The sequence below is a fragment of the Aspergillus tubingensis genome (genome assembly GCF_013340325.1).
Source record: "Aspergillus tubingensis WU-2223L DNA, scaffold_3, whole genome shotgun sequence".
NCBI classification, from domain to species: domain Eukaryota; kingdom Fungi; phylum Ascomycota; class Eurotiomycetes; order Eurotiales; family Aspergillaceae; genus Aspergillus; species Aspergillus tubingensis.
This window is the reverse complement of record NW_023336277.1, coordinates 1625020-1649873: the sequence shown is the minus strand read 5'-3', so window position 1 is coordinate 1649873 and position 24854 is coordinate 1625020. Positions and strand designations below refer to the sequence as shown.

Here is a 24854-nt window from a genome sequence, read left to right as displayed (position 1 = left end):
CAACGCTGAATATTTCTTTCTCACGCGTGCCCCGATGGCACATGCACACGAACATGTGCTTATAATTGTCTGTGAGGACACCATACACAGTACTGTTCATTCCCATATCACTCGTCCTCTGGCCACGAATTTTATTGGAGACTCTCTTAGAGTGCATATGTTAGGAATTAAGAAAAGCTGCCATGCTTGTGAGGGTTCGTCATTTCCCACAAAGAGTGTTAACGTTCCAAGATTCCTTTCACATTGTAGGAACACACGCCGGGCGTCCCTCAATATGATTCCAGATCAAGAAAAACCATTGTAAATGTGGACAACATGGTATTAATTCTAGGTCTAGACCACAGGCCTACTCCAAGCCGTTATCCCCAATTTTTCTTAGTCTCTCAGCTTGCCGACGCTATCTGGCTTTAAATTCAGCAGCGCGTCTTGGCGCTGGTCGGGATATTAAATTGTGGGTTAATTGTTTCAGATTCATATGAATAGAAGCTTGGATATTTAGCTTTGTCTGCACGGACCTTCCTCAGTTCTAGAGCCCACCCGGCGTTGTGTGGATTGAAGAAGAGTAGTAAAAATCAATAGGCAGGCAAGCAATTCATAAAGAAATGTTCTTTGATCATCAATACCATGTAGTCTAAGTACTTAGTATGTCTGTATATTAAACCTTTCTAGCCTTTTCTATAGGCAAATTAGCCAAACTTTGCTCTCACAAAGGGATAATTACAGCAGAGACCTTGATTCCCTCAAACATGGGACAGGAAAAGAGCATAGACACGTCAGCAAGTAGACTGCGTGCGAAGCTATCGCTTTAATATAATGCACTAGCTTGCAAGGGAAAAAGCGGGACGACAAGCAAAATAGAAGGACAGGGGAAAGAGCGTACCGAAGACGTACAAGTCACTTATTGGACTAAAATATGTCGCGAGCAAATCCGGCCATATACGTGTTTCAGGGGGCACAGGATCAAGCATCCCTAACTGCTTCGGGACGATGAAGTAAAATCAAGAGCATAGCAGGCGCACAGCGACACAGAGACCGCCTAGCTTTGTGAGGAATGCGAGACCCTGCTCCCTTAGAGTAAAGCCGTACATGTCTCAATAGACAAGCGGGAAACGACTCGAAAAACGAGTAGTAGATCACATACTTAAGACCAGTATAGAAGGTAGAAAATAAAACGACAGTATAAAGAGCGTCAATCTCCTATGGCTTAATTAGAGCGTTGGAAGTGGTTTCAATCATCTTTATGCACTGGTAGCTAGGTGGTTGCATAGATTCTCTGCGTGCTTGGCAGATGATATGGAGACCGCGCAAAGCTAGCTGGAAGAGGTTAGCGTTGCACTGTGATCAACGGTATGACATTACTAGCGTATGTTAAAAATCCAATCAAGGCTTGTTTCTTATTGATGGTTTGTATGTTTTGCTTCTCTGGATAGTACAGTGACTCTTTACCTAAGAGGCATGCATGAGTGTAATTGGGTTCTGGGACTATGCGGGGGTACAACGATTGCCAGCGTGTATGGGGAATACAGTGAATGCAAGTTGATGACTATCTGTTAGTTCCAAATAGATCGTTACATTAGAATCCACAGCATCATACCATCGAAAGACAAGCTAAACGTGGTCGTCTTACGTGAGATTATAGTCTGACAGCTTACTTATAATTCCGCCAACTTGCCCCCAGGAATTGCTTCCTTGCCAAGAGCTAGTAGATTCAAGAAAATACCAGCAGAATGTCCTCGGTAGGCCTCACCTCTTCGCTCGAGGATTTCCTCGCACAAACCTTCGACTACCTCATCATCGGAGGTGGGACTGCTGGTTTGGTTGTCGCATCACGGTTGTCTGCAAACCCCGATGTGAAAGTAGGCGTCATTGAGGCAGGAGATGCAGGATTTGATGATCCAAATATCACCAATCCGGGAAAGGTTTCGGCCATGCTACATAACCCCAAGTATGACTGGACTTACCAAAGCACGCCACAGGTAGGTCTTGCCGACTTCTTACGCTTCGGAGCAATCTAAAGGGCCCATAGGCGCACAACCAAAACCGATCCCATCACATTCCCCGAGGTAAAGTGCTTGGAGGTTCGAGCGCCATTAACTTCATGGCATATGGGAGACCTTCCGCGGTCGACCTCGATGATTGGGGCACCATGGCGGGAAACAGTGAATGGTCATGGGCAGGACTAGCTCCATATTATCGAAAGAGCGAACAGCTTGAGTCGGCTGGATTGACCGGCACTGCATTGGATCTCTGTCCCGTGCAGAATGAGGCTCATGGCACGCAAGGCCCTATTCACACTTCGCTAGGCCCCTGGCAGGCTCCTATTGAAACCCCCCTGCTAGCTGCAATGGATGAAACGTCGGGACTGTCTCGGCCGCAGGAGCCATGGAATGGAGAGCACTTGGGCTTCCATCGGTGCCTCTTTACTATCGATCGAAGCGCTGGCCTCCCACATCGCAGTTACGCGGCCAATGGGTATCTATTGCCAGTGCTGGGTAGACCAAATCTCCATGTCCTGACCAATGCGGCAGTCACCAGGATACTTCTTGATGACGAGCAGTGTGCTCGTGGGGTTGAATTTGTTCATGAGGGAAATAACTATCAGGTCAGCGTCGCACGCGAGGTTATTCTATCAGCCGGTACCTTCGAAAGCCCCAAGCTGCTGGAGCTGTCAGGTATCGGAGACCCTGGACATCTCGCCTCTCTGGGCGTTCCATGCCGGGTTCCTCTTCCAGGTGTCGGGACGAATCTCCAAGAACATCCCGTGTCCGCGGTGGTATACGAATTAGCAGACGGAGTACTGTCCATAGATTCCATCCTTCGTGACGAAAGCTTGCTAAAGCAGCACCTGCGACTGCTGCAGGAAGAGCAGTCCGGGGCACTTTCCGGCCCGGTCAGCCTGATGGGGTTCATCCCTTACGGACCCCAGGTCTCGGCTGAGCGGCTTAACGAAACCATCCTCAACGTGCTGCAGCATCATAGTAATGCTGCCACCGACAATGCCGAATTAGTGACACTCCAGCACCGACAGCGCCAACGCATTGTCGCGCATTTATTGGACCCCCGGTCAGCGGATATCCAGCTGGTGGGTTTCCCATCAGCATTTGCTATCGATCGAGTGTATGCCGATTGCAGCAAACTTAGCCCCGGCCCTCCCCCAGGCCGGAACGCATGCTACTCGCTTATGGTCAGCTCCATGTATCCTGTCTCTCAGGGAAGCTCCCACGCGCAGTCTCGGGACCCAGAGGCTGCACCGAGAGTGGACCTTGGATTCCTGAAGAACCCAGCCGATGTGGACGTCCTTGCGACGGCTGTCATGGTCGCGGATAACATCTTCCAATCTCCCCGCATGAAGGGGCAGGTCTTGGCCCGGGTGCAGCCGCCACCTGAGGTCAATTTGCAGGATGTAGAGCAGGCGCGAGAATATGTCCGGGATCGGCTGATGAGCTATCATCACGCGCTTGGGACATGTGCTTTGGGGTCAGTAGTAGATGAGAAATTATGTGTCAAGGGTACTCGGGGTCTGCGCGTGGTCGATGCAAGTATTATGCCGGCCCAGGTCAGTCATGCTGTGCTCGGCACGGTATATGCGATTGCGGAGAAGGCTGTTGACCTGATCGAAAGCACTTACTCTTAATCAAACGGGGTGTAAGCGAGCTTTTTTAAATCAGAGCATACCCTTCCGCTGTTTTCTGGAAAGATAAGCTGGTATGCCCCTAGAACTGAGGATAACAATTGCAAGGATTTGACATCATATGAAGTAACATGATGCTGTTTGCTGTAAAGGACATGCTTACCTAGGACAATGCCATAGATAATCTCCCTTTGCATGAACTTCATTAAAACAAACCTGGGCTGCTTCTCGAGCATTGTGCCAATTGGTTTGGGGCACCGAAGTTTACCAATGACAATGTAGCGCGTGAGCTTTTGAATGTTCATAGTGACTAATCAGACCACATAGTTATTAGTAAATTAACACTACGGTGTCTGCATAGTCTAATCGTTGAGTTAGATACGATAGTCTTGATTGCGTCAGACGAGTAGATGTCAAATAAATATTTTCAGTGTATTTAGTAGTCCTAGAAATTATTTTTCTGAGTGGAAGGCATCTCATAAATTGGAGTACGAAGGGATGTTGATGATCACGCATGTTGCAAGAGATCATCCCAAGACTTGATGCAGCCATTATCAGCAGATGACAAAGACGAGCAGACTTTGATAATTTGGCTGTGGATATGCTCCGCCTCCCATGTCTTAGGTATCAGACAAAGCAGGTACTTTATTCTTTCCTCTTCACTGTCTTTCGGATGACTTTGTTCGGTAAGGAACTCTATTGCGGTTTTCCCTGACCTGTCTTTCCTGGAGATTAACCAAATCGATGTATAGGCTTCTAGCATTCGAGCTCGACGTATATGCCAGGTGGTGTCCCCATCTGGACGGATACCCTCTAGAAAAGGGAAGACCGAATTTATCGACGGCATGGAGAAGGCTGTGGAGAAAATTAGGTTCACATTCAATGATCTGCGCATTTCCAGGAAAGGGTTGTGGTTGAACTAACCATCAGGTCGGAACCTAACTTTCAGGATTAGTAGTTCCAACGTTTCCTCTTGGAGAGGTTGAAACAGAGCATCCATGATCACTGACTCAGTGGCCTCGGTGGTTTTAACGAGATATTCACGAAGGTCTAGCTTTTCTGCCCTGATCAAAACGTAGCTCAGCATCCTGTCAATGAGTCGCCTTGACAACCTACCGTTCAAATACCAGCGATTCGACCTCGGTCTGTTCGCCCCTTGATATATTCTTCAATGGACGCGGTTGACCACGGTTAATTGAGTAGGGCTTGACCGGTGAAAAGGTGTATGAGTGGGAAAAGTCATATAGAACAGTATCAAAAAAATCCATCGGAAGTCTGAAGTGCTCATCTTTAATATCCCCATGGGCGATTCCAAGGCGGTGCAACGTCAGAAGTCGGCGAACACGGTCAGTGAAGAGGGAGTCATAGTAGTCCACTTCAAAATCACTCAGGGAACCTAGACCTCTGAGCCTATCCTTGAACTCATTCCCATGACTATGTTCGTTGCATGCTGCTAGGATCCGTCGTGATGAAAGCTTTGGCCTGATGCATTCTAGGGCAATGGCTCGATGTTTAGCATAGGGGCTGCTAAGACACTTCTCGAGATCGGTAATGACACCATGAAACCCAGGGAAGTAGATCCTTTGAGAGCTTGTACATGACGCGTCAATGCGACTGAACACTTTAAGTTCATTGGTAAACCAATCAAGTTCATCCCTAAGCTCCTTGGCCGTCTTAGGGAAACGTGGGGGCCGGCGTCTAAGCTGCATTTCTGCATCATGTTCAGTGTACTCTGGGAACTTCAATTTGTTTAACATTAGACCTTCTGTCAAATTTTCCCACTACCTGATATACTCACAATCTTAGCAACATGCTGGCGGTAGAATATCCCTCCACGTCGGACATATAGCCACAGAACTTGTATTCTGCCAAACTCAGAGTATCGTCCGGTATCTGCTGATCTTCCCAACATCCATTTCTTCCGCGGATCGAAGAGCCTGACATCTTGCTTATCTTCATGGCCTGCATTGATCCAATCTGGTAGAGGCCAGTCGGTGAAGAATGTCTCTGTCCACGACTGACCTTGCGTATTGCTCATCCTCGATGAGGAAACTGGTTGGCTAGCTTGATGATCACCTGGAAATTGCAACCAGCCTAATCTTTATATTATGTATAGCCACATCAGCGAAGGTCCCGTGAAGATTCCTTTGTAAGTCTTCAGACACCTAAAACAGGATTAAAACGATGATACATTAAAGAACGAGACTCAGGAGTGTGAGATGGGGTGCGAATTAATTCCTTATATTGTAGATATAAGCATATTACTGCCAAGAATGTGATTTCATATAGGTGAAGGGTGCCTGCAGCTGCCTATATCATTAGGCAACAGGTTGACCCCTTACATAGCTTACCAAAGATGCATTTGGCCAAATAAGAAGATAGGATAATTCTCTCATTCTATGAGGAGCCAAAGTACCCAGAGAATTGCAAAAAAAGTAAAAGGAGAATATGGCCATTAGGTCACTGACTGCACCTGCCTCATATGGCCATTTGTGTAGTAGTGTAATCCACCAAGTGAATACGAGAAGGCAAGGCATTTTTCCGTCTGTTGGTATCTACACTAATGTATGCAACTTATGCAACTATCCTTTTTCTGTTATACACAGACAGCCCAAGAACAGTTTACATCTACAAAAGCTCTGTTAGTGTTCAGTCGAAACACTATTGCCATTCTTATCTACTTATATCTTCTGTTGGGACATATCTCTCCATCGGCTGATCAGATAGATGCGGTATATCGTTTTTGTCTCGCGGTCAGCGCGTCGACGTTTGCTCTTTCCTTCCACCAAACCCATCAACTTCCTACCGGCATGTTGTCAACATCTTCACGTCGTTCTCATCGACTTCCAACACGCATCGACTTCGAGTCGTCTGGAGCCCAGGAATGAACGCTACTGGGCTACAAAAAGTAAGAAGCTTCCAAAAGCACTCTACACGATAAGTTCTGAAACCATGTCTAACTGCTCCTCACAAACTTCCTTCAGGCATAGACTTTGAGTCATCTGGAGCCCAGGATAGGTCCCGACCCCAATGAATGCTAGCATACATTGAATCCACAAAGCATATATCAACCACTGCGTTGAATATGGTCCCTGCCTACATCACTGTAGGATCGTTATGGGATGGTGGTATTGATATGGAAAAGCCAAGTACAGAAAATCTGTGCTTCTGGGGGAAAGTAAGAACCTTCCAAAGTTAATATACTGGACAAACCTCAAGCACATTCTAACTGCTTCATCATCCAATAGAGGCACTCCCAGCACACTGCTCGGCTTCTACATATACCACAACCGGCAAGAGAACGTGGAGGTTATCGCGGAAGAACACTCAAACATTGTATCTCCCAAGCCAAACCTCAAAATCCAGACACCAAAAGTTGTTTCCACGGTACGATGGCGGTTTTCTAAACCAATATATGGATTTTACGCCGGGATAGTGCAAGAAAGGAAGAAGGAAGCAGCTTCGGGGGTCTCAAGCATCATACAGTCTGAGTACTGTCATTAGAGAGTCGAGATCTTCTCCCTTTCTCTGGTTGATCCTGACCGCGACCTCTGGTGAACTGGAACTTACAGTCCTAGTCAAACTAGCCGAACTTCTCTAAAGACTTCCGCCATGTCGAAGAGAAGAGGTGAACTGGAGCCTAGAAAGCTCTAGTACGTCGGCCACTCTCTTCAGAGTGCTCATAGGGGCCATGCGACACTGGGGCTTTCTGATTGAACCCGTCAATCTTGCAATACTATGAAGGGGAAAAGAGAAGACAAAGGCCAGAAGTCTTAACAAAAAGTCGAAACTGAGAGTGATAGTTTGGCAAACCCTATTCATGCCACACTTCTATACGGGCAAGATTGACGGGCTCAATCAGAGAGCCTCCGGGGCCCCCAGTGTTGCAAGGCCCCTATGAAGAGATTAGCCGACGTACCGCCCTTCTTTCCAGTCGATATTGACAGAGTGGAAGCTCACTTCCATGTGGGCAATGCCATCTACCTATGAGGCAAGTTGCCTCAGGTTACAGCTGCAAAAGACATCGTCCTCAGTATCATTGCATAGAGCAGCTGCCCGAGCAAGAAGGAGGTAGAATGGGAGAAGATCAAGGCACATTCAGTCAGTAAAGAAGATGGTGTGGAGGTGAAGGAGAGATATGGTGTTGGAATAGCGGTTCTGCCAAGTAGGTCGAAACGATATATCACTGGCTACTTGGAGCAGACGGAGCGACAAATGTCTCAACATTTGAAGCCAAGCTTCAGGCACTGCAAAAGCAACCGGATTCCTCTTCCGACTTTTGCGAAGAGCAGAGTGGTCGCATGAGGAACTGGAGCATACTTGCTTCGCACGGAAGAAGAATTGGTAAGAAATATATACTATGTGGAGGCTGAAGGGTCGAACATACCACGGATATAAGGCAACACTATGACCCCTTGCATAGCCTGGAGATGTCAGCGAGTAGCTTATCAGAGTTGTGTATGAGTAAGTTTATAATTGGATCAGATGATCAATGTAAACAGTGGAATAATTATGTGATCTATTATGTGAGAAGTACAGAATTTTTGTAGTGGAACAAATCTACAAGGAGACTCATGCTCATTTACCGGTGTGATTTTGTCAGACGTTTGCCGAATTGTATGGCATAATTTTGATTCTAATGCAGTGTCTTAACTCATTAATGGTATTCGCTTCCCTGAAGCTCAAGCCCAATTACCGATCATTTTCCGCCCGCGACTCCTCGGCCATACCGATCTTCGCTCGTTTCGAAAGATCAGCTTGTAACGCCTTATCGATTGTTGCATTGATCTCCTTGACCTTTTCCAAAGCAACAGAGGTCTTATCCACAAAGACCATCGCATCCACTGGAGAACCAGAGAACTTGGAGACGAAGCACACATCACCCGCATTGTTGATACCGATCACGACATCAGCTTCCGCTGCTTGCTCCTCCTTCCGAGTTGCATCAATGATGACCCGTTTTCCTTCATCGAATGTGTGGAAAGTGACAGAAAGCGGCTTGTGCGTGATGTTCAATGCGACAGGAACACGCTCATCGAGCCCGTAGACGATCACCTGGCCATCCTTGACTACAGCGTCTTGACGGCGGAAATGCTGCAGTCCAGCCATGATACCAATACAAGCCGCATCAATCAGATTGCCATCGTAGTCTGTAACGTGGACGTCCGCGCGGATGCTCCAGCAGCTGACACCCTTGAGGATACAGAGGGACTCGGTGTCCAGGGCGTTGGAATGGCGAACGACACGGTCGAGGACATTGGTGACATATGTTTCAAAGTCTCCTTGTCTGAATAATAAACAGTTAGCTGGAACATTGCTGGCTCGCGGCTGATGAGGGATTCATACCGGCCATTGTCCCAAGCGGGAGAGCCCATGGCAGTTAGCTCCATGGCGATTGTGAAAAGACCGTCAAACGGACGATCATCGTGAGGTTTTGTGACTTCAGCAGAGATACGAACAATAAGGCTGTAGCGGAAGAAGAGTCAATTAGCGTTGTCAAAGCAAGCTGCAATGATTCTACTCACCTGGTTTTGCCGAGCTGCACCTTCACATGTCCATACTCCTCCCCGAACGACACGTTCAGCGGACGCAGCTGGTCGAAACCGCGACCGTCAAGTCGCACATCCTCGCGCAGCGCATTGAGGATGAAGTCGCGCTCAGTGACGGAGAGCAATGCTTCTTTATTCATGATTGCGGAGGCGGATTTGGCCCCGGCGGGGGTCACGGCGGACTTTCTGGGAAATTTCCTGCATGCCGCATCGTCATCGAGGCGGCGGGCCAATGTTGTTCCTCGTGGAGCCAATGAAAGCTAGAGTTGGCGGGCGGTGAAGTGGCTGACTCATCTTATGGCCTGAGGTTGCATGTCGGCGATCATTATCAGATCTCATCCTCGTCGGAGTGCCAACCACCACCAACACACAGTCCAACAGCCGCCACCATGACTACGGGTATGTATCTATACTCATTGGATTTGAGAAGCTCTGTACTAACTACTCGATAGCTCACAGGCCCACGTTCGATCCCGTATGTACCTCGATCATCTGCTCAGCGCATGAAGCTCATCGAAACAGGCACAAGGAAAGGAGGCCCTCCGCGGCCCTGCGTACCATCAACGTCTTCTCCCGGCTTACACACACCTTAAGACACGGTAAGTGGTTTGCAAATTTTGTGCGACCATCACTGACGTGTCAAAAGTCAATTCGGTCAGGGTAGTGAAGTCGAAACCCAGCAACGCGATTTGCGCGCCGAGCTGCTCCAGGCGGAGGCTGCTCATTTCGCCAAGAAGAACGGAGTTCCCGTGGACGAGCCCAAAGTCGAGACCGCCACGCCCAAGCGCCAGTTGGAAGGTGGTTCACCCGGTGGTGATGCAAAGACAGAGGAAGAAGATCCAGAAGCCAAACGACGACGAATACTAGAGGAGACTCGAGATATAGATGCAGATTCTGATGAGTCGGAAGAGGATAGCAGCGAGGACGAAAGGTCAGACTTGCAGATGTTTTAGATTTGCGCGATAGTGCTGACAAGATACAGTGACGATGAAGAGGATGAGGCTGCCGAACTGATGCGCGAGCTGGAGAAGATCAAGAAAGAGAGGCTTGAGCAGAAAGAGAAAGAGGTTTGTGTGGCAGATTTGGGTTTGAGATGAGTTACTGATAGTTGTCAGGAACGCGAGCGTGCTGCACAAGAAGAGGAGCAACGCGAGGTTGATATTGCTCGAGGCAACCCGCTGCTTAACCCTCAAGACTTCAATGTGAAGCGCAGGTGGGACGACGATGTGGTGTTTAAGAACCAGGCCCGTGGTACAGAAGATAGGCGGGGCAAGGAGTTTGTTAACGTAAGTCTTGCCTTGTATGTATTATGTATGATGTTATGGTGCTAATTGGCATGCAGGATCTGTTGCGATCGGACTTCCACAAGAGATTCATGGTGAGTTGTATGTCTGGAATAGCGATGAATCTACTAACTTGTGTAGTCGAAATACGTCCGCTAAGCTCGTGCCCGAGAAACACACGCACTATTTACAGCAGTCAATCCGACGACTATTGTCTATCCTAGAGTCGTCAATCGATCCCAATTCATAACAGATCCAGCATCGTGGTGGAAACAACTCCCATGTTAGCACGCGAATAGAGAAGCAGCACAAGCCGGCAATTGCTTCCCAACACAGCACAGGAAGAAAGCGCGACGACAAGCGAAGAATGAATGGGTGATCTAACACATGGCGCTATTATATTTCTTCTCATAGTGTATACCCACATCTCAAACAAACCAATTATCCATATAGCCCAATATAGTTTAGTACCTAAGTAGTCTCCTATCATATCAACCTGATAGACACCGTACTGCCGGCAGTACCCACACCGCTCCCAATCTACTTGCACCGCAGCATCCATCACAGTTATCCTATCCCATCTTTTCACACAAACAGAAACCAATCGCTGTCCCAGCTTAAACTCCTCAGAAATGGATTCTCAACCGTCATCGAAAGCGCTTCACTGTAAGCCAAATCCTAAATGTCCACCCCTCCGTCACACAGCTACCAACCATCATCCGTCGCAGATCGCATCAACACCAACATCTCGCAATTACTCCAACGATTCGAGAACATCATGGCCACAGCAACTGTTAGCTCACCTGTCCTCCTCCAACCCACACAAGCGCATAACCATTAACCCTAAAACTTCAGACCGAAAGCACCAGCCACACCTCCACCGCCGTCGAGACATACCAGCTCGACGTGGAATCCACAGCATTGGTACGCCCAACCAATCTTACACAAACCATATACAATGCTTACAGAGATAAATTTGGGATAGGTCCGCGCCGCAGAAGACATCCTCGCCCTAACCCGAACAATGAAAGAAACGTGGCTATTCGGGAAACTCGACACACTCGGCGAAGACGAAGCGGACGTGAAGCGACGCGAGGAATTGGAGATGAATGCGGAGGCGATTCAAAAGGCTATTGAAGATGGGGGGTTTTTGAAGGCTGCTAAGTGAGAAGCAGCGGCAGCTTTGCTTTGGGTATATTGTATTTGGTTGTGTTGTGTGTGAGTGCATGGCGTATACCGGGTTGGTTGGGTGGTTATTGCATGGAGTTGGTGGGATGGCGTTGGGGTTTTTGTTGATAGAATTGTACATATTAATACCATTAAGCTGTAAATAAACCCTTTACTACTACTAAACATGCATAATTATCTGGGGTAGTCCGGTCGAAGAAGTAAACTAAAAGCACGTGGTTACCACCACCCCAGCGGGGAATATCTTTGATCGCGAACCGTCTGATAAAAGCTTCCTTCCCTTCCCTTCCTATCAAATTTCCCCCCACCGCGTCCCTCCCTCCTTCACTACCACCAACCAGCCTCATACAACACATACCTACACCATCACCACCACCACCACCACCACAATTCTTCTCAAAAGAATAACCACCAAAATGCCTCCCACACCCCGCCCCCTAACCCTCATCGTCGCAACCACCCCCATCCCAACCCCCGCCAGCACCACCGAGAGCAGCAGCAGCACCACCACCACCCCAATCCGCCTCGGCATCGGCCACTCGGGCACACTCCCCTGGCCGCGAATCAAAACCGACATGTCATTCTTCGCCCGGGTGACCTCCCGCCCGCCAGTGCCCGGAACCACCAACGCGATAATAATGGGTCGGAAAACGTACGATTCCGTGCCGGCGCATCTGCGGCCGCTGGCGAAGCGCATTAGCACCATCATTACCCGGGATGTGGAGGGGTTGAAACCTAGGGTGGCGAGGGAGGTTGAGGATCGGAAAGCCAAGCTTGCTGCGTCTGCTGCTGCTGCATCATCTACATCTGGGGGTAATGGTAATGCTGTGCAGCCAGCGACAGATGCAATCGTGTGCGGGGGATTGAATGAGGCGCTGCAGGAGCTGGAGACGCGGTATGGAGAAGGGAAACTAGGCAAGGTGTTTGTGATTGGTGGGGCGGAGATATATGGGGCTGTTTTGGCTGCGAAAGGAGGGCCGGTGAGGATTGTGATGACGAATGTGGAGAAGAAGGGGTATGCGGAGGGAGATCGGGGGGATGTGTTTGAGTGTGATACGTTTTTCCCGGTGGATGAGGAACTGTTTGGGGAGAAGGAGGGGTGGAGGAGGGTTACGCCGGAGGAGGTTACCGAGTGGGTTGGGGAGGAGGTTACGGGGAGGTGGATTGAGGAGGGGGATGTTAGGGTGCAGATGGTGGGGTATGAACGGGTGTAAATGGTAGAGTTGAGGTAGAAGCTATGTGCGCGGGCGTACGTGGATGTCTATCATGGTAAAGTTGATACAGTTCTGGCAGAGTCTATGTATACGGCAGATATGTACAGTCTAGATAACAACTAGCCGCCCTAATAATGCTGGTACAAATCACATGCTCTCGCTGAAATAACAAATCAAAACCCAAATCAGAGGCAAACAAACCAACTCCTTGCTAATATACAAGCACAGGGAGTATGCACATTGCTGGATGCAGCTGTCAAATACTTGTCAATAATCGCTGAACGATGTCGTAATGAAACACTGCAACGCTGAACGCTGATAATCACATCACTCATTCTCTTTCATATACTTCACAAAGGCTTTCTTATGTACTAAGCCGGCATACTGGCCATCATGCGACACGCACAGATAGCGCAGACCAAGCTTGGCAAAGCATTGATACACGAGGTCGATAGGCGAATGGATGTCGAGGGCAAGGGGGGACTGCAGACGTCAGATTTGTCAAAGTAAAAGGATGGAGCTACATACCGGATCAATGTATTGTCCAAAGTCGACGCGGCCGGTTTCGGCTTCATCTTCGCTGTCGGAAACAGCCGAAGAGCCGTCGAGACTCATCAGGCAGAGGGTGTTCTCCTCGTCCGCGAGGTTGTCCAGTGCGTACTCCAACTCAGGAGCCGGGATTAAACCGGTAAGGACACCATGGCGCAAGATCGGAAGACCACCGTCGAGTTCGCCCGCCATCAACAGGTTCTGAAGTTTCGAACGTAGCTCGCGTGCCGGCACAAAGGACGAGCCCGAAATGTCAATGATACGACTGGAGCGAACCGGCCGAACGAGATCTCCTAGCTGCGCATCCGACGTCGGTTGATGCTTACTGTCCAGGAACGGGTAAGAATTCATATCGGTCAACATATCCTGTTCAAATTAGTCCACATCTTTACACAAAGCATTCGCGCACTTACGTAGATGCTGCGAGGTTCGATAGCGTCAGCAGTCCACTTGGCACACAAGACAGCCACGGAGAATGGCAGCACGTGGTCCAAACTTCCCGTGAGCTCAAAGAGAATGACAGCCAGTGTAACAGACAGGCGTGTCACTCCACACATGGTTGCACCTGCTGCGACCATGGCGTACACTCCTGGCGTCACGCAGGATTCCATGCCGGCTGTGGCGGGACACGACGATCCAAAAAGAAAAGAAGTGGGATATTTCAGTACCAAGTACTGTGCTGCATGTCCAACGATGCGGCCCAGAAGACCACCAACAACCATGGAAGGGACGTAGATACCACACGGCACCTTGATTCCGAACGTCACCACCGTGAGAAGACTCTTGATGACAAACGCAACAAGTAAATAACGAATAATTTCTCCGATCCCCTCCTCCGGCGGACACAGACCAGTCGGCGATGAGGACTCGTGATCACAAGGGCTAGCCAACTCAAACATAAGCTCGGAGACGGGCAGCTTGGTGTAACGATTCCAAAAGCTAACCAATCCGGTCAAAACAGCCACAAGCACGACCTCGATCATTGGCCAACGTTTGATGAACCAAATTCTCCGGAAAGACCGCGCCCAGAGGTTCGAGGCCTTGATGAACAGAGCCCCTAGCGCTCCACCAAGGACACCTAGGAGGATAAAGATTGCCATTTCGAACATCTCCCAGTCGCCCAGATAGCGGACCTGGAACAAGACAATCTTGCCCGTGCCGTAAGGATTGAGGAACTTCAAGGAGAGAGCTGCTGCGATGCAGCAGAAGAATGTTCTGAACAAAGTCTTCGGAGGGAAATAGTAGCTAACTTCCTCTAAACTGAAAAGGACACCACCGATCGGGGCACCGAATGCTACCGCCACACCACCTGCAGCACTTGCGCTCAAAACCTCGCGTCTCTTGCCATCGTTATGGTTATACTTGGCAAAAATGCGACAGCAAATATTGCCCACACATGTCGCGATGTGCACATAAGGTCCTTCTTTGCCCAAGCTGAGGCCTGACGAAACGCTGAAAACCAGCGCAAGGGTTTTGATTAAGAGAGTCTTGAAGCCAAGGTATCCATGCAGAACGAAGCCGCTGTTAATGACCTTGACCTCAGCCACTCCGCTACCTGCCGCAGGATAGTAAACCATGGCAGGACGCGTGGGAATGGCGGAACTAAGAGCCTGCTGGCTGGAAGCAGATCCGGGCGAATTACTATTTGCATTGTTTCCTTTTGTACTCCGTGACGACGCCGCCCCAAGGTTTTCATCCAAAGTTGTCAGCGACACCGAGGATGGAACCACGGTCTTTGTAAACAGCGTCAAGAGGCACGAGATGACAGAAAGAAGCACCACCCAGAAGATGAACATGCTGTAGTTGACCCAGTAATTATCTGATCCTGAGGGATTGTAGATCTGGGACCAGGATCGCCACGCCGGGCAATTCGAGCCTCCTGTACAGCAGCTCTGACGGCTGTGGAACCAGTGTGTAGTACAAAAGCCTTCCTTCACGTCAAAGATGAATTCCTCCGTCACGTCTACCGAATAAGCTATCGCGGCCGTGATACAGCCAATCAATGCGACCAGGACCCAGCCCTGGGAGCCATCGAGCCATGCCAGCAGACGACCGCGGATATCCTTGCGCTTGCGCAGCTCCCGAAGACGAGCCCCGTCTATGATACTGTCATGCACCCAGTCAGTGGAGGTGAACTGGTCATACCAGCTCCGCTCATCCATGAACGAAGCTGTTAAGCCATCTTTGACAGAAGCAGCCAAGCTTTCCGCCTGCTCCGCATCGATACTGCCGCGTCGACTAAAACGGATCGCCTGGGAGTTGGCGCGGCTATGGTGTCGCGACCGGCGAATGCTTCCCGTCATTAGGGTGTGTCTAAAGTTGAAATCGGGCCCCGTATTTCCAGAAAGGTTGGTATATGAACGTCGTGGCATACCCCGCCGGGCTTCATTGCCCTTCGGTAGAAGACTTGTGGTTTCGCCTACTTCCATACTCGGATCCGAAGGTTCATGGGGAGTTTGGACTTCAGAGAGAAGGCTATGGGTTCGTCGAACGGCAGATGGCGAGGGAGGAGCTGTTCGCGAGGGAGTCCTGCGGGCGTCCGATCCGCCGGAGGGAAGCTCGGCTTCCGGGAGAGCGCCTTGCAGATTGGGAGGGACTGAACGAGGCATTTTTGAAAGACTAGTGAAGCAAGAGCTGCTTCGGACTTAATATATGCGGCCTGGAGATAGTCAAGTCAGCCCAGGCAGTCCGGTGTCTGCCAGATGCAAACCAGCAGCAGCAGGGACGGAGAGATAAGAACAACCCTCAGCAGCGGACATATCCAACAACATTTAAGCCCGAGAAGAGGCCGAGAAAACGAACAGTGGGGACTCCGACTAGTTCGGTGGTTCTCCAGCGCGCGCGCGGTAGATGGCGGTGAAGTTGCCGAAGTGAAGAGACTAAGAAAGACGGGAGAGACAAATAAACACGGCAGTCGCAAGGTTGGTTAGTTTAGGGGGGTGAGTGAGGCTGTAGAGGAAGCACACAATGAAGGAAAGAAAGAGCTTAGCGAGTAGTGAAAGAGATGACACAATTAAGAGGGGCGGCAATAATAGTTAATAATAAGAAAAAGAATAATACCGTCTCAAAAAAGGAGAGGAAAAATAAATGCAGGAGGCAGCGATGGGCACGACATCCGAGGAGGTCATGGCCACCAAAGCAGATAAACGGGGCTAAAGGCGCATCATCTGACGATCGGAGTCCGGGTGGTCCCTTGACTTCTGGACTTGGTTGGTCACCCACGCCCTAATCATTCCCCATCCACTTCCCAAGAGAGGATGGTTTTCATGTCTCTCCTTTGAAACCTTGTTGTCTTTAACTCTTCCCACCTTCCACACCCCCCTCCTTTCGTGAACTTCCCTGCCATATAATAGCAGATGATGAAGGGAGTGGAGGGGGGAAAAAGACAACATGACAAACGGTCAGATAAATAAAGAATCCTGGGGGACCCGATCCATGGCACGTGCATTGTCACGATAATGGCGGCCGTGTAACATGCCAATGATGCCATTCATTCCCCACTCTCGCCTAATTATTATTATCTCCAAGCTTAGTACGTAGCTGCTGCTGCACCCCGGATGTCCGCCGCTGTTAACGCCTTAACTGCCTGTCCATTATACCCCTGGGATGCGAGGCATGACCCCTCCATGAGGCACCCTTTCCCACGGCTGAACCCGGTTTAGAAATGAGGCGTGAGCTGGCCTTGACTGCATTACTTTATTTCAACGGGCGCCTGATTACTGCAATTGGTTAGATGATCTCCCGTGTCAAAAGATCAACACGATAGTTGAGGCGACATTGACGATGTCTGTGTCCTAAGATGGAGTCATAAACGACGTTCTTATCATGGCCGCATTGTACTGTAGTAATTGTGCAGCAGACTCGACTCTTCAGAGGGTGGACATATACAGTCCACCTCCACCGATGGTGTCACAGCGTCATCTCACCACTGTCACTCACAAAAGGAATAACGTCTTTAATCCATGATAGCACCCGCTCAAAGGGTCTTTTTAGTCCGAACAGATAATTTGTTTTTGCCGCTTCCCCGCATGATAAAGCAATATTGAACTCTACCTGTTACAATATACCTCTCTACTCGGTCGATGCAGGCTACCATGGCTCCACTCCCGTGCATGCATGGCAATGTATACTTTGCCACTCTGCACAGCTACCAAGATCTGATGCAGTACTTTAGGCTTTTGTTACGAGCAGATGGGAGATGATGAGCTTCACTGATCATACTTTATCAATAATATTGCGAACTTGCCTGGTTCAACGGTACAAACATAATGTATCAAGTCTTCAGCTTTTCCCACAAGTCATGCCATACCCCAACTGCCACCGATCTTTCACCCACCATCTCCAAGACAAAGATAGCTTCAGTGTCCGGTTGGACAGCGATAATCAATTGCGGAGGCTTTTATCAAAACCACCAATGAAAATCTACTCCAACCCCAAATACAGTTCAATACCCAACGCGTATGACGTATCCGCCACCATAGACCTTTTCGGATCTACATCTACAGCGTACGTGGAATTCCGATAATCAAACCCCGATCGTATGGCAAGGTTACTGTTGCAACAACTATCATCCACCATTTCTACCAATAACAAGACCACTCACGAAACCATGGCCCTAACCGACATTCCATTACATATAAACTCTCCTCTCCTCACAGCAGATATCCTGAAACAAGGACTCTTGTCCTGAAACCAAGATAAAGAGCCCATCCGTATATATTCCACCCACGGAACCCATGAAACCGCCATGAAACACCCCGCATACAAACAAGGTCACTCCCCTGTCCCCATCAACTTACTGCCCTCTCTTTCAACAATCCCCTCATCAACAATCGGACTTAACACCACCTGCAAGCATAACCTACCCCATATAATCTTCAAACATCTCTCCTAGAATGTAGATTAGCCGTATACCCCCTCCGCATCCCGTATTCAAATTTCCCCTCACCTAGCACTTATCCATCCCCGCTCTCCAGTTCCAGGTATCAAGATACTTCACGTTTGATCTCCATAAATCACACAGAGCTCTGTAGTAAAAAGATACGCATCTCCGGCTTTATTAATACAGTATCAGAACCCTATATTCGTGGGTAAGTACTCCGTCGTATATAGCCATAACGTGCTTTTTATAAAGTTGGAAAGTGACCACTGTCGAGAGATGTTTGATCGACGGGTATGAGAATTCCTAACAGCCTGTTGTTACAGGTCAGATTTGGTGATGCGGTAGGTATAGTGTGTGTAGAAGGTGCATTCGGAATGGACAAGACTTTTGACCCTTCCGTCTTGATTCAGGCCGTTTGTTCTTATTTCAGTAGTGCTGCATTACTAGTTGGATATCGGTGCGATTATTGTCGTTTCTTCTTTCTTTACCTACCCTCTAGTATCATCCATTATTTTCTATCTCATTTCCCACTCTCTTCGTGGCCGTAGACCCCGATATCCTTGACTTTATCTATATGTACAGCCTTCCCTTTCTGATCCTGGGTCTTGAAGATAATGTCTCATGCCTAATCAGCTGGATATAATAAGAGTAAGGATTAGATTGAGAGCGATTCCAGCTTGCTGTCAGTGAGGTATTCTTAATTAATGAGGCCTGATAATGACTTGATCAACGAGCTGGAAGACAGCGACGAGTCTAGTAGTAACGATTAGTAGGATGAGAAGTCTGTCATTGACAAGGGTGAGCTGCTCATAGGGTATTATAACGCTCAAGCAGAAAGTCTAGATATCTCAGAGGCAATACACCGGTGTTATATAACGAAAGTTAGATGAGACTAAAATATCTCTTGTGATTAATAAATAGTAAATTATCTTTACTTTAGATTACTTATCTGTAGAGTGTAGCTGGTATTCTGAGCCTGGTGGATAGCGTCGACGTTGGGATCTGGACCCGAGCCAACAGTGGCAGTGGCATTGACTTCGAAATGGTTTGTTTTACTCTATGCGGCTGGTCTTGTAGTAGCGTAACCTTTGATATACTGAGACAAGTATAAGACACAAAAGTTTATTAGAATTAATTCAGAAGTAGTGTCTTCCGGATCCTCAAGCAAGAGACTATGGTGGGAGTAAGTAAAGTGTTCCAGGTGAAGGTAGTATAATATATACTATATGTAAGCCACAAATCTCTCCGCTCTGCATTGGGTCAATAGAACCGCCTTACCTTTGGGCTATAAATCAATGTCATCATAGTCGAGCAGACAACTGCTTAGAAAAGAAGTCACACGGCCCCCGAAGAATATATACACTAGTAGTAAGAATATCCTGCACGGAGCGCATGACCGAAATCGATATGTAGCTCATTTATAATGGCATGCAGACCATACCTTTGTATGTGAGTTGTGTACATGCCAGATAGAGATAGATTGAAAACAAGATTGTCTATCTCATCGCAGCCCACACATGATAGAATTCTTTCTGCATTTCATATGTTATTTTAATCTCGAATGAAAGTCAAATCACTAATATTATTTATTTGGTGGATGAGAATCACCGAATGGCTAATGAATGGAAGCTGCGGTTCACTTCTTAATGATATATCTGCTTCCATATAGAGTGGTTAAGTAGACAGTGTTCCGGCCTCGAACATGGATAGACGGAAACTGACTGTTGTTCACAGCATAATAAAGACTAAGTATTTTAGGTTTTCATATCTATCCCATGTGAGCAGATCAATGATTATAAAATAATAATAGAAACACTTCTGTTGCATAGTACACTGGCTTAAGTTAGGGTCTGTCGCCTTCTCAAATGCCTTTTCTTACAACGACATGTAAGTTTCTCTGACTTCCTCTCAGACTGTAACGGGAGTTGAAATGGGGATTCGGGTGGCGTCATGTCTCGTAAGGCGAAGGTAGCCTCTATGTCCCCATCGTGTTCACTGATGTCTCTTCGCATAAATACGTGGTCGAGAACACCTGTATCTGGGATCGATTTTTCGCGTGGGGTGTCTTAATATAATAGTTATCAAAGGGATATCATGAAATCATGCTATGATAAGTCAATATCAAAAGCCATATACAGAGTAAGGTCACCGAAGACATGCATTCCACAAGAGTAATACGCTAGTCTAAAGACGCACAATCTAATTTGGAATCATGCATCATTCCAAATTCATGTGGGGGTCATTTGTGTGGCACATCTTACACGGTATGCTAGGGTGGTCAGATTTGAGGTGAGATTAAGTAGAGGAACAATGTATTTGAACATATTGTTTGATTGTGTGTAACCTCCAAGTTCAGCTTTCAAGCACAAGGGCACCCAAATCTTTCCTACGCATAGATAGCTCTTCTTTCACCAATGAATATCTTTCATTGGAAGATTCGGGGAGTCCTAATTTGGCGCAGTGCATAATACTTGACAGTACTGATGCATAGGATGCATCTGCTATGGTACTGGTTCTTCCTAAGCTGTTACACTATGAGACATATTGAGGAAATTTTGGCAACCTAGGGTAGACCATAGTGTATTCAGGCGGCTTCAACCTTCATTCTCAGCCCTGATGATATGCAGCCCGTGACAGTACCCACCATTATTGGGAATCACTTAATGGCATACATAATAACAGGTACAACTGCCGAGCAAGTCACTAACGTGAGCCCTCAGCTGAATTCTCTGCGTGGTCGGCATCGTAAGAATGCTAGCAACGACAGGTCTATCCTAGACCAGTCCTGTACTCCTTGAGCTATGGGTCGATACTTAGGCTTAGTGGCTTGGTCATTTGGAATGCATGTCAGGCTGGTCTCAGTCTGCAGCAAAAGAAACCATACAGTAGATAATACGGGAGTGGGTCACGAGAAAGCATTAGGAAGGGTTGTTCACCGGCACGTCGATCGCGGATTTCTGTAATTATTCGAGCCGCAAATAGATACTCCGTACACAGCGTCTGATTATACACAATAGTTGTGACTTTGAATATTTAAAGACCACATGGTGCCTGCCTTTGCGGAAGAGATATCAGAAATCTTCTAGCTTTATCATTTGCTTATATACTCCTCGCTGCTGACTATGAAGCTCCATCTTCTGTTATTCACTCTGTTCGTTGGTGCGATAGCCCAATCTAGAATCTCACACACCCTCAATGGACGAATTTATCCTCTGTTTAAAGAATGTGATCCGGACTTCTTCAAGGTATCCCAGAGTGAAGTAGTGGAAGTGAGTTTCCTTGAGCGTACCCTTCAATTCAACCCTCTTAACAGCCTACTAGTTGATTGACAGCTGTTCGAAAGAGATTGTGACCACCGTGGATGAAGCCGCGAAGAATGCGAAGAATATTGGAAGTTCTGGTTTGAATGATGCATGGCGAATTCTACCAAGCTGGGGTCGTGTAAAAATGCCCCTTCTTAACTTGGTATATAATATGCTAACTACTAGGAGGCCATGGCTGAGCTCTCAAAATTTCTGCGCAGGGTTACCAGACAGGAGAGCTATGTCAACGCAACTGGGAAAAGATCCTTGGTACTATCTGACCTGCAGAAAATGAATCAATCATTAATCGTGAGCTCCGCTATGTGAACTTCTTTTTACACTACATGCGCGTACTAAGATAAGTGAATTGTCGCAGGCATATACGAATGTTCTTGTTGACGATCTTCCAACCGATTTTAAAGAAGGTCTCAAAATACACAGAGATGATATTCTTGTGCCCACGCTTGACAGAGCAATAGCTGCTTATAAGAGCTGATGTCCTCTATGCTCGGACAATAAGGAAAACTCGTCGACCTCTCTTTTGATAGTTGATGTGGCTTCCCTCATAGTGCTACTTGTCACTAGTCATTGATATCCAGTGCTAAGTAACTAGAAGGGGGAGGGGGATGATTAGCATGTCAGGCGAGCCCCTACTCTTTGGGTTCAAGGTATTTGGAAGATTCGAGTTGTACTGCTCCGCTCCTGTCATTATTGTCTTCATGAAACTTCGCTGTATTACCCGCCGGTTTTTCGTGGTCTTCAGCTGTTGTTGAGGGTTTATGCCGATCTTGCATTATAGGCTCATTGCATGTATCAGATGATCGGGCCAAGAAATCGAGCCTGCGATGGACTCTCGGAAGCCATCCCCGCATATCCGTTTTTCCCTGATCCCTGCAGCAGACATGTATCCGCACCATGAAGTGGCATTAAAGTTAATGCATTACCCTGCTTCAATACTTTCTTCACCTCAGTAAGACTAATAGCATTAGTCTGAGGCAGTCTTTTTGCGTCTTGATGAATCCTGCTAGTCTTGCGTACAATGTGTAGGCAGGCAGCACGGCACCCTGAGCGTTCACTTGGTCCAATTCGGGGCTTATTATTGTCAACTATGCGACGAACTCTGTGAATATAGGTTCTTTCCTATCTGGAAGCGGACACGGCAGATTCTCAACCTCCGCCGATGTATCTTGGCAGATATTTCCGTGGAAGAATCGGAATAGATCTGCAGAAAATGCCTGGTCTAAGTCACAAATTTCTGGGCATTATATGACTTCTGCGATACCATTGAACGGTGCTTGTCTGCAGCCAGCTGAGCAGCGGCGGGTATGTATACCTCATGCCCCAGTTTTGTCAATCCGTGGTCGGCATCCCACCATGACATGTCCAGCGTGACCGGAAGTTATAGGATTTCGTCTTGGCCTTCATTGTGCGCATCGGATTATGAATCTGATTTGTTGAGTGCTTTCTTGGGAACGGCAATTGAGCCGGAGAACGTGGGGAAGGATGTTTGGAGAAACGGATGTCATGCCTTCTTCACGGGTAAATCTCATTGTGGCACCGAATCAGACGCAGTAATGAAAAGAATAAGGCAATTCATGAGCTGTGTGGGGACGACTATTCATAACCCCTAGAGATGAAGGAAGATATAAAGTCAGCCTTGATCCTGTCGACGAAAGAACAGTTCAAACCAGAGCAGCGCCTCAAACACCAAAACTGGAAATTTCTCATTATTCTTTGGTTGCATCAAGATGAAGGAAATAAATACCGTCAGCTGTCTGGCAACCCTCCTCTCCCTTACTGCCAAAATAGCTGCTCACGGCCATGTGAGCAATATTGTCATCAATGGTGTCTCCTACCGTGGCTGGGACATCAACTCGGATCCCTATAATTCAGATCCCCCGGTGGTAGTCGCATGGCAGACACCGAACACTGCGAACGGATTCATTACGCCGGACGAATATGGCACGGATGATATCATCTGCCACCTGGATGCCACTAATGCCGAGGGGCATGCAGTTATTGCTGCAGGGGACAAGATCAGTCTTCAATGGACCACCTGGCCTGACAGCCACCACGGACCAGTCATCAGCTATCTTGCAAACTGTGGTTCGAGCTGCGAGACGGTAGACAAGACAACGCTCGAATTCTTCAAGATTGACGGTGTTGGCCTTGTTGATGACTCGAGTGTGCCTGGCACTTGGGGAGATGATCAATTGATCGCAGACAACAATACATGGCTGGTCGAGATTCCACCTGATATTGCACCCGGATATTATGTTCTTCGTCACGAACTGATTGCCTTGCATGGGGCCAGCAGCGAGAATGGAGCACAGAACTATCCTCAGTGTTTCAACCTCCAGGTCACCGGGTCAGGAACTGCCGAGCCATCCGGCGTACTCGGTACGGAGTTGTATAGCCCGACAGACCCCGGAATCCTCATCAATATCTACCAGTCATTGTCCACTTACGAGGTGCCTGGACCGACATTGATTCCGGAGGCAGTGTCAGTTGTGCAATCGAGCTCGACCATCACAGCATCCGGGACACCCGTGACGGGGACCGCTGCGTCCGCTACATCGTGAACCGGCTTAATTGAGCTCGTGAACCGGCTTGATTGAGCGACTGTGGCTGCGGTCGGCATGATATGGACTCACCCTCCGATTGGTCTGTAGCAATGTAGGGGGGGAAATGGATCATTGAGTCAGTTTGAAATTTGCTCGCTTAGCGGCGTTGATGCTGCTTACACCTTCGCTTCTTGCTTTTCTGGAAGTTTTCTGCCTGTGCATCCACTTCTTCGTGTGGATCATTCAAATTTTGGGTTATAACAATCGCTTCATTTCGTCAAATGAATACTATTTTCATCTCCATCCATATCGGCTAGTAGAAAGAGAAGAATATGGGCACCGACACTTATTCGATGCAGGTTCAGATAGCTCAAGAATGTGGCGTACAACCCACATGTTTGGCCCAACCGCAAGGGGCGGCAGAGAGGAAGGATCCCTCAGCAGTGCGTAAGCAAGGTGCCATGTCAGGCTCCGCACTCCTCAGACACACCAGTTGGAGCTATTCATCAGCATCCATCATGGGAAGCACTAATCAAAAGGCGGTCTAATCGCCGCCACCGGGGGGTGTGTCTCCGCTGTGTTTTGAGGTCACCTGGCTGACCGGACGGCTCGAAGAGGGAAAGCCAGTTGGTGTTCAGGTATCCGCGGCCTTCCACGTTTCCCACTGGGGAATTTTCTCACCAGACGGCAAT

At 48.2% G+C, this 24854-nt stretch overlaps 8 protein-coding genes across 8 annotated transcripts; 5 read left to right on the top strand and 3 right to left on the bottom strand.

The window, feature by feature from the left end:
• Positions 1-1727: 1727 nt before the first annotated feature.
• AtWU_01742 (GMC family oxidoreductase) lies at positions 1728-3634 on the top strand (the record flags this gene model as incomplete). The annotated part of the gene is made up of 2 exons (XM_035496856.1): positions 1728-1976; positions 2027-3634. 2 exons carry the CDS (start codon positions 1728-1730, stop codon positions 3632-3634), a joined length of 1857 nt encoding a protein of 618 aa, XP_035352749.1.
• A 505-nt stretch (positions 3635-4139) lies between these two features.
• Positions 4140-5669, bottom strand: AtWU_01741 (uncharacterized protein; the record flags this gene model as incomplete). Its single annotated transcript, XM_035496855.1, has 4 exons — positions 4140-4486; positions 4556-4695; positions 4748-5370; positions 5430-5669. 4 exons carry the CDS (start codon positions 5667-5669, stop codon positions 4140-4142), a joined length of 1350 nt encoding a protein of 449 aa, XP_035352748.1.
• Positions 5670-8323: 2654 nt separating this feature from the next.
• Positions 8324-9320, bottom strand: AtWU_01740 (exosome non-catalytic core subunit RRP45; the record flags this gene model as incomplete). The annotated part of the gene is made up of 3 exons (XM_035496854.1): positions 8324-8918; positions 8978-9097; positions 9157-9320. The coding sequence occupies 3 exons, from the start codon at positions 9318-9320 to the stop codon at positions 8324-8326; spliced, it is 879 nt and encodes a 292-aa protein (XP_035352747.1).
• A 249-nt stretch (positions 9321-9569) lies between these two features.
• On the top strand, positions 9570-10622 carry AtWU_01739 (spliceosome-associated CWC15 family protein; the record flags this gene model as incomplete). The annotated part of the gene is made up of 8 exons (XM_035496853.1): positions 9570-9579; positions 9633-9655; positions 9703-9779; positions 9827-10111; positions 10163-10247; positions 10296-10466; positions 10523-10558; positions 10605-10622. 8 exons carry the CDS (start codon positions 9570-9572, stop codon positions 10620-10622), a joined length of 705 nt encoding a protein of 234 aa, XP_035352746.1.
• Positions 10623-11095: 473 nt separating this feature from the next.
• Positions 11096-11631, top strand: AtWU_01738 (RNA polymerase II mediator complex head subunit MED22; the record flags this gene model as incomplete). The annotated part of the gene is made up of 4 exons (XM_035496852.1): positions 11096-11129; positions 11192-11256; positions 11319-11387; positions 11449-11631. 4 exons carry the CDS (start codon positions 11096-11098, stop codon positions 11629-11631), a joined length of 351 nt encoding a protein of 116 aa, XP_035352745.1.
• Positions 11632-12067: 436 nt separating this feature from the next.
• Positions 12068-12865, top strand: AtWU_01737 (dihydrofolate reductase; the record flags this gene model as incomplete). The annotated part of the gene is made up of 1 exon (XM_035496851.1): positions 12068-12865. The coding sequence occupies one exon, from the start codon at positions 12068-12070 to the stop codon at positions 12863-12865; it is 798 nt and encodes a 265-aa protein (XP_035352744.1).
• A 327-nt stretch (positions 12866-13192) lies between these two features.
• On the bottom strand, positions 13193-16023 carry AtWU_01736 (chloride channel protein; the record flags this gene model as incomplete). The annotated part of the gene is made up of 3 exons (XM_035496850.1): positions 13193-13348; positions 13394-13780; positions 13828-16023. 3 exons carry the CDS (start codon positions 16021-16023, stop codon positions 13193-13195), a joined length of 2739 nt encoding a protein of 912 aa, XP_035352743.1.
• A 7323-nt stretch (positions 16024-23346) lies between these two features.
• On the top strand, positions 23347-24180 carry AtWU_01735 (putative endo-1,4-beta-glucanase; the record flags this gene model as incomplete). The annotated part of the gene is made up of 1 exon (XM_035496849.1): positions 23347-24180. One exon carries the CDS (start codon positions 23347-23349, stop codon positions 24178-24180), a length of 834 nt encoding a protein of 277 aa, XP_035352742.1.
• Between the last annotated feature and the right edge of the window lie 674 nt (positions 24181-24854).